Genomic DNA, 8,871 nt, shown 5'->3' with positions numbered 1-8,871 from the left:
TTTAGAAATGGATATTTTTGAAACCACATGTACATATATAAGACTTAATACATGTAGTTATTTTAGATTACAAATAATTATCTATGTAATTCTCCGACTTTGGAAAATTGTTTTTTTATTTCAAATCTTTTTGATACGTAAAGATGTAATTTATGATTGAATGCTGCTTGTTCTATCATATGATATAGGTGGGCCGTGAGTTTTGATTCAATTGAATATTATTATATGCTGTAAGGGGGTATAAGATTTTTAAAAAATGGCCTAAAAATGATTTTAAAATATACCCATCTTTCCATTGATGAATTTCAAAAATCAGCAATTTTTTTTATTCATTCATTGCCGAAATTATTAAAAAAAATAATAATAATAATGAGCATCAGGGATTAAAAGTAACCCCGACATCAGCTCAGTACATTTGCCGACTAAATATTTATGTAAGTATTGGGATTTTTTTTAATGTACATTTTTGATGTATTGATATAAAACAATCAAGACCACATTTAGCAGTTAATATAATAAACATCAGAGAAAAAATCGTTAAATATCTTAAATACGCTTTATCATAAAAAGTTACGCTAATTTAAGAGAATATAATACTGTACGACTTATTACATGTATATTGCTTATTTACTACCGATAATTAGTTCGTTCAATAATGTAAATCGCGCTTCATTCTTCTTCCCCTTTTATTTCAGTTAAAAAACAACAAAGAAGCTAATTAAAGCTTTACATTATTTTTCTTGTAAAAGATAAATCAAGATAATACTACAGTTGTTTACGATAGGACATTTATTTATTTATTTATTTATTTATTTATTTATTTATTTATTTATTTATTTATTTATTTCATTTTCAATGAAGAAGATCAATAATTTTAATGTTGATCTGGATTTAAACAAAATGTAAATTAGAATTATCAGAATAAATAATTGAATGAAAGCACATACATGTACATATACATAATCTTGTACAGTAACTTGACATGATGAAATGCAATGATTTGTCAAAAACATTCTTTCTTTCTTTCTTTTTTAAATATTTTTTTTAGTAACAATTGCAATAACTATTATTTTCTTTTTTTTTTTTTCTTTTATACATGAAAGTACCTTTTGTCTGGTAAATTTACGAAATGTTAATGGATTTTAAAAATAAAAAAGAAAGAAAATAAATATGTAAAAATAACATGCTACCTGGATAATTAAAATATAAATATATATTTTTTATAATCATGTTATTAATAGTTACACACTTTACATTAACACGCTTTGCTTGTACAATATTTTATTTACATCGAATAACAAACTGGCACGCTGATTGGTCGACGTGCTGATTGGTTTCTTATCGCTAATCCTGATTGACAGCTCTATTACGATACACCGAACGCGCGTTCGCTCTCTGGGTTCGCTACTGAATTTGGGGTTCGCTTTCGGCGTTCGCTCTGGGTCCGCTGTGGGTTCGCTCGGGGTGCGCTCCAGGTTCGCTCGGGGTCAGCTATAGCGAACCCCGAGCGATCTCGAAGCGAACCCAGAAAGCGAACCCGGGGTACGCTCTGGGTTCGCTTTCTGTTAGGTTGTGTCTGGTCGGTATTGTAGCGAAGTAACCCATGGACTTCCGATCAATGAACTGTCATTCATGCTTTTGAAATGCATGGGTTAATGAGTCGTTATGTAGTGTATATTTGTATCTGCAACTCTATTTTTTTGAGAATTTCCAGCAAGAGCAATGAAAATGCGTGATGTTTTTTTTTTTTTTTTTTTTTTTTTTTTTTTTTTTTTTTTTTAGGAAATATTGGCATTATATCGGGAAAAAAAAATGATTTTTTTCCCGGAATATTAGTGCAATACTTCCGATTAACAGCTACAAACCCTTGAAAATCCAATTTATTGTCAAATGTTTTGTTAAACATGCAATTTTTAATTTCTGTTAAGAGGGCTCAAAATCAACTTCCGTTAATGGAATGAAAAGCATCAAACCGTTAAATTACTGATTTGGCAAAGTTGAAGATGTCCCAATTTTTTAAGTACAAAGTTATAATCTGTATATACATGTAATTTCCCTCTAAAATTAGGATGTTGCATTTCTTTTGCGTTTCAGTAAATATATATATATATATATATATATATATATATATATATATATATATATATATATATATATATATATATATATATATATATATATATATAGCTTGTTAAATTAGATGCTTTTTAATTATACTGACTCTTCTCAGATTGCTATGGCACCCCCAACTACAATTTGAAAATAAAAAAGGACATTACATACAAGAACAATTTTTTTAGCGTAATAGAAACATTTTTATTTTAGGGTTTTCTGGATGCTTAAATCACATGACTGCACGTTTCATTAATTGACCTCTTGCACTTGTAACAGCACTTATCTGTTTATAACAATCCACAAGGCAGTTAGTGTGACCCAGATTTCATTGAAGTTTTGTTTTTTTTATCCCGGCTTCATAAAAACACAGAAAAAATCAGTTCAGGATGTTTATTGATGTGTACATGAACTTGATTGTTTTCTGCATTTTAAAGAATTCTAAAGGATTGGGTAAGTTTAGTATGTAAAAAGGAGTTTATATTCGTTTCTAAAAATGTAAATGTTAAGAATAAATCCTTAATTTTTCTTTTTTGTTCAATTAAATTGGCGCCTACAGTTCCCACGTATTTTTTTTTACTCTCATAACAACCTCATTTTGTGATCCGGGAAGAAATTTGATAAAACTATTGAAATAATTAAACTTATTGTTTAATGTAAAATTCCCGCTATTTAAAATGTCATTTCTTTATACATTGCGTTTCACATATCGGAAGACGAGGTAGGGCAGGGCCACAACAGGGAGTCATAGTTTACCATAAGGATTAGATAGATATCTAGATAGATAGATATTTTTGAAATCTTCTTTTCTATAACAGCTATGCCATTATTAGTCATATTAATATAGATGTATTCCCAAGTAGTGTAAATTCAAGTTTGTTCAAATCATGACACCCGGGAATAGGGCGGGGCCACAGTAGGGGTTCAGAGTTTAACACATAACATTAGATTAAATGGTAAAGGAGTATTTGAGTAAAAGACTTAAAAGACTTCAAACAGTGGAATGACATGACAAGCCAAAGGGTAAATAAGACAAAGCTTTAGGAAAGTCTGGCATTCAAGAGCTAGATGAAGAAGTTGAATAAGCAATAAAGAAGTTAAAGGAAAGAGCAAAATAAAAAAAACGGACAAGTATCCTAGGGAATTAATGTTAAGTTTATGGTGTAGTAAATCTGAAGATGATTGAGACACCCGGTTTTTATCTATCAATATTAACCTAGGGGAGAAACACGGTGCAAGTAGTACCCAGTCCCCGTCTCTAAATAAGAGAAAAAATTTCGTACGGTATGATTTACTCTCAGACAGAGCCAGTATAGACATAGACAAAGGAAAACCTATATATCCCTTGTTAAAACCTGATCAAACACGTTTCATAGGAAATATCTCAAGAACAACTGAGCCATTATTAGTCATATTAATGCAGAAACAACCTTAGGTATTGTAGAATAAAGTTTGTTCAAATTATGATGCCCCTTGGAATTGGAGTTTGGGCAAAATAGAGGGTCAAAATTTTGATTGAAAATAAAAAAATCTTCTGCTCAAGAACAGCAAAGCCACGTTTAGTCATATAATGATCGAAGCATCCTGAGATAGTGTAGTGTCAAATTTAGGGTGGGTAGGGTGAGGCCTCAGTGCGCGATCAGAGTTTTACAAATTTACAAATCTTTAGAATTATTCTGCTAAGGAATAGTTAAGTCATGATTAGTAATATTGATATGGAAGTATCCTGAGGTAGTGTAAATTTACGCTTAACAACCCCCCTTTAAACTTATCAATACTGAACTGATTTTTGCTTTGTCCCACCCGATGTGCTCAGATGAGCGACGTCGCCCATGGGCCTGTTGATTTTTTTCTTAGGCTGAATTGCGGCCAACACATGAGCTGTTGGTTTATTTATTTGCTCTCTACAAACTGATTCCTTCGAACATAGTAACTGATCTTTCCCCCTCCCCTTCTTTCCATTTTAACAAGAGAATCTAGCTCTGCGGAAACATGCCGTCCAGTCCTCAAATCATCGAATAGCATGGGAAGCCAATAAGGCCGTGGACGGGGACAAGAGTACCTCCGTGTATCATAATTCATGTGCAGTGACTCAGACCCGTCAGTCTAATGCTTCCTGGTATGTAGACCTGGAGAAGGTAGTGGGAATCCATCATGTCACGATTTACTACAGAAAGGAACAAGACTGGGGTAAGAGTTGGAACATTACAAGCATCTCAAAATCTACACAAAAACAAAGGGGTCATTTTCTTTCTCCTGGAAAGGGAATCTGATGCTATTCAACAATAAGCGATAAAAATAAAATTATTAAAACATTATGAATTGAATGAATAGGAATAAAAAATATAGTCTCATAACTTTTTTATTTTTTTTTTAAGTTTAATGTATATAACAACTGATAGTTAAGTGCATGAGAAAACCAAAAACGTACCTTTTTAGGTGAAATATGATAAAAGTGAAATATCGTTTATTTAAAAAAGAACTTTGCAGAAATAAAATGAAAGAAACAGAATGTCTGTGAGGCAAGGCTCACTAGTGACACAATCGCTCTGATGTGAATATACACTTCCATGTGAATATACACAAGTTCAGTTAAAGAAATAGAGGAAGTAGACATGGGATTCGTACAAAAATGAATGCCACGATATGACATACATGTACAAAAACAAAGGGTGTGCTTAAATTTCAAGCATCTGCCATGTGTAGTTGCTGAGAAAACTGTGACGAAAAATTGTTTCTGAAATTTTGTACGGACAGACGTGATAAACGTGATAAACGTGAAGTTGACATCGGATTCGTACAAAAATGAATCCCACCATATGACATGCCCAAACACAGTTTCTGCCAAAATCTCAAGCATGTGCCTGCATAATGCCATGAATAGTTGCTGAGATAAAAGAGAGACACACACACACACAGACACACAAGGGTAAAACAGAAAAAAGGCTCTGTAATATTTGTTTATCTTTGTACTTCTTTGCAGAAACCCATTATAGAGGAAGATTTGCAGGATTTTCCCTGTACGTATCTAACAGCACAGACCGACATCACGGCAGTCTTTGTTATCATGACCAACAGAACAGACCAGGATACCCGACCCCCACCATGACACTGCAGTGTAACACGTGGGGAAGATATGTCATCATTTACAATGAAAGAAATCCGGAATTCACATATCCTACATTTTATTCAAACATGGCCATCTTAGAATTGTGTGAGGTTGAAGTTTACGGTATTTATCTATTTGTTTTTACAATATCTCTTTTTGACCCATTTACTCTTTATTTACCATTTTTCATTTTTTTTCATTTTTGGGAAAACAAATCTATATTTCGGAAAAGGGAAAAAAAGGTTTAAAGTATTATTGCTATTGTATTAAAGCATAATAGTGTATTTTTAATATAGATTCAGTGGAGTTTTCTTTATATGACGGTGAAGTTAAATCGAATGGCTTTAGAATGTTAGAATTGTAATAGTATTACCTCAAAGAAAGGAAATGTTTCGATACTATATTGTGTTTGAACGCACTTTGTATTTTACTCCAGGTTGTCCTAACACTCTACAGAAGGAAGGGGAGTGCGTGGATTGTCCCTCCACGTGTAAAGACGGTCACTGTAATGAAACAAGGGGCACCTGCTTGTCCTGTTCTAAGGGCTTTAGTGGTGATTACTGCAATGAAAGTAAGGTTTATAAATTGTACACCTCATTTATCAATTACAAAAACATCAAAAACAATTTTAACCATTTTCGTATGCCTGAGTTAGAAAAAAAAACACTATAAATGTATCATTTCAAACAGCTTGTGGACCAGGTAGTCATGGACATCGCTGTTCTGGTGATTGTGGATTTTGCAGAGACGGAGAACCATGTGATCACGTAACAGGATTTTGTTTAAATGGATGCGCAAATGGAATGCGAGGAGATAAATGTAAAGATGGTAGGTTCTAATCGTATTAACTGTTCAATAGGTGACGGTTTCAGATTCTTGTTCTATCCAATTCAAGATGATTAAATTAGAAAAATACATAATCATAATTTCGTTATATAAAGCTTTAAAAAAAAGTTCCTGTAATTTAAAATGGATTGAATATCTTAATAGTTCTGAAATCGTTAATATTTACAAACTTTTAGAATTTAACATCTTTTGTGCGCGAGTATCATTAACAATAGTGGTACAGTGAAACTTGGCTTATCTGTATATTTATTCCAACATCTTGTTCAATACGATATAAACCTTAAGTCCTTTTCTGTAACTTCTATTGTTTAAAATATTGTCTAATCCGAAATATGGTCTTATCCAGCCAATTTCTATGGAACTAGGGGTCCCCGGATTAGACAAATTTTTACTGTAATGTTAATAGATGTTCCATGTTTTTATATTCTTTCTGTAATAACATTAGCATCATGTTTACGGATAACGTATCTTTTGGCGTCTAATACCGATAAAAACTTTTAGCTTTAAAAAGTAAATTGAATTGTGATTATTTTTAGAAAGATATTCATAGAGAATGACTTCAGTTTTTAGAAAAAGGGAATACTTTTTTGATATGCATAACAAATACAAATTCTTTTTTTGTTTATAATGATCATAACCTACATGTTTTTGATGAAATAATTGGAGATAACGAACAGTATTCGAGCTCAAAAGTCCATTAAACATTACAAAGTAAACATAAACCTCTATCACATCAGAGAGCATCCCTGCTGACCGGTCACACCCGCCGTGTGCTCCTTGTCATGATCGGGAAATAGCGGGAAAATCCGTCGAAATTTAAGTGTGTAAATAATGGCCTAACAATTAGTAGGAAAAAAGTCGGTCAGCGTTTGACTTAATGATAGATTGTATTTGCTGACAAGGTCATTGTATCGACCATAGAATTTACGAAATGATGCCTTTAAACGAGACTGCTGATATTCTTTTTACATCAACTTAGTTTGCCAATAACTTACCTCGTTTAGAAATTGTTCTTACGTAGAGCATGCTCTGGCGTATCGAATCAACTGAGAGATATAAACTCCGTATGCAGGTGATAAGGGTATATTGCTGCACAGATAAGGGAAGTTGACGATTGAAAAGTAAAAGTCATCACGTTTATCATAAAGCTTGGTTGTTAGATTCCATTAACGTCTTTTTTCTAATAAAATATCCAAATATGAAACAGATGATTTTCTCAGCTTTCGACTACTGTACGCAAATTCTAACTTACAAGGTAAGCTAAAAAAAGTTCATATGTAATACTTACTTCTCTTCATATATAGTCTGTCAACCTGGCACGTATGGACCAAATTGTACAAAAGAATGTGGGATTTTCTGTAAAAGATCACGTGTTTGTCATCACGTGACAGGAAAATGTCAAAATGGATGTAAACAAGGCTTCAGTGGAGATACGTGCGAAGATGGTAAGATATCCTCGTAGTATTTCTAGATTAATTTAAAAAAGGTCCTTTATGTGGACAAGACCCAAACTTTTCAATTTTAAATACATATAATAAATTGATTTGAATTTAACCCAAACTTTTCAATTTTAAATACATATAATAAATTGATTTGAATTTAACGATTTCAACATTACGAATGAACGTCGAAAACTCTATAAAGTACATAATTATGAACATAAATATTGTAATAAATGATTAATAGTTCAATTTCATGGTAATTTCTTTAAATTCCAACCATTAAATTAATAAGTGAAAAAATAAATCAATACTTCCGCTTCCGGACAGAAAAATTATTTATAATCACATTTTAATATTTGCAGCTGAAGGATTACCTGTCAGTGTTGATTTTATATATGGTTTACTAGTAATGATCATAGCTGTTTTCGTCATGAATGTTGTATTCTTCACTGTGTTCTTGGTTAGGAGGTGAGTCGCTTTTGTGCCTTCATTTTTATGGACTAACCCATTAACATATGATCGCAATATTGTAGTAAATTAAGAATATCTTAATATAAAATTATCAGAGGTTAAGGAAGGTTTACGTTGCATATGACCATAAAAATGACAGCGGGAAAAATTCTATAAAATGCGACAAAATACATGTATTTGTTGACGTAGGATAAAATTTGTATTAAGACACTTTTGTTAATAAACCAAACCCACTGATAATGAACTTCCTTCAATTTGTAATCAGTTAAGGACTTTATCTTTGCAGATTTAGAAAGAAAACTAACCACATCGTAACAATAAATTTTAAACATCCAAAATATACATTTGACAACAAGGCGTTCAAGGACGAAGGTGAAGTTTACTACAGTGAACAACTGCAGGAGCTCAATGGTCTCGTTACAAATATCTACGATGGATATGAAAACACTTCATAAAGCTTTCAAAAAGCATTCATGGAACATTCATGCTCCTTGACAAAGAGTTTATTTCAGTGTATTATAAAAAGTCTGCCTCTCCATGATTTGTATATCTTTTGAGACTATTAATGAAATCATTTATAAATAATTGATTAATTATTATATTATTGATGATACAATAATATATCAGTTGTTAAAAAGCATAAGAATATATGGAAATCTTGTAAGCTTTTAAAAATTTCACATTTTTTTGTGATTCCAATTATCCCTTTTAGATATTTATACGGTTCACATTTTGTTAAAATAACGAATTTTCCCCCTTCCACACACAAACACACAATACATAAATTATCTGTTTTTAAATCAAAAGAATGGGGGAAAAGGTACAAATTAATGGTCACTAAATATCTGAAAAGGTCACTGAATGGCAGTGCTCTGCCATTGTTTTATCTTT

The 8,871-nt window shown here is 31.9% G+C and overlaps 1 protein-coding gene across 1 annotated transcript; it reads left to right on the top strand.

Moving 5' to 3' along the window:
* The first annotated feature begins 2,501 nt into the window (after positions 1–2,501).
* Positions 2,502–8,632, top strand: LOC133198707 (multiple epidermal growth factor-like domains protein 10). Its single transcript, XM_061334726.1, has 8 exons — positions 2,502–2,565; positions 4,084–4,302; positions 5,096–5,344; positions 5,658–5,792; positions 5,912–6,049; positions 7,372–7,512; positions 7,872–7,977; positions 8,267–8,632. The coding sequence occupies exons 1-8, from the start codon at positions 2,502–2,504 to the stop codon at positions 8,433–8,435; spliced, it is 1,221 nt and encodes a 406-aa protein (XP_061190710.1). The 3' UTR covers positions 8,436–8,632.
* Positions 8,633–8,871: the final 239 nt, after the last annotated feature.

This window comes from Saccostrea echinata, unplaced genomic scaffold (genome assembly GCF_033153115.1).
Source record: "Saccostrea echinata isolate AGI-Se365-2 ecotype Australia unplaced genomic scaffold, CSIRO_AGI_Sech_v1 ptg000033l, whole genome shotgun sequence".
NCBI classification, from domain to species: domain Eukaryota; kingdom Metazoa; phylum Mollusca; class Bivalvia; order Ostreida; family Ostreidae; genus Saccostrea; species Saccostrea echinata.
This window is presented reverse-complemented; position numbering and strand designations above follow the sequence as displayed.

Bases quoted from the DNA above. Each gene is read 5' to 3' on its own strand.
- LOC133198707 (XM_061334726.1), top strand. From the start codon at position 2,502: ATGTTTATTGATGTGTACATGAACTTGATTGTTTTCTGCATTTTAAAG. The intron at 5,345-5,657 runs GTATTTATCTAT...ATTTTACTCCAG, and splicing joins GTGTGAGGTTGAAGTTTACG to GTTGTCCTAACACTCTACAG. The intron at 5,793-5,911 runs GTAAGGTTTATA...CATTTCAAACAG, and splicing joins TGGTGATTACTGCAATGAAA to CTTGTGGACCAGGTAGTCAT.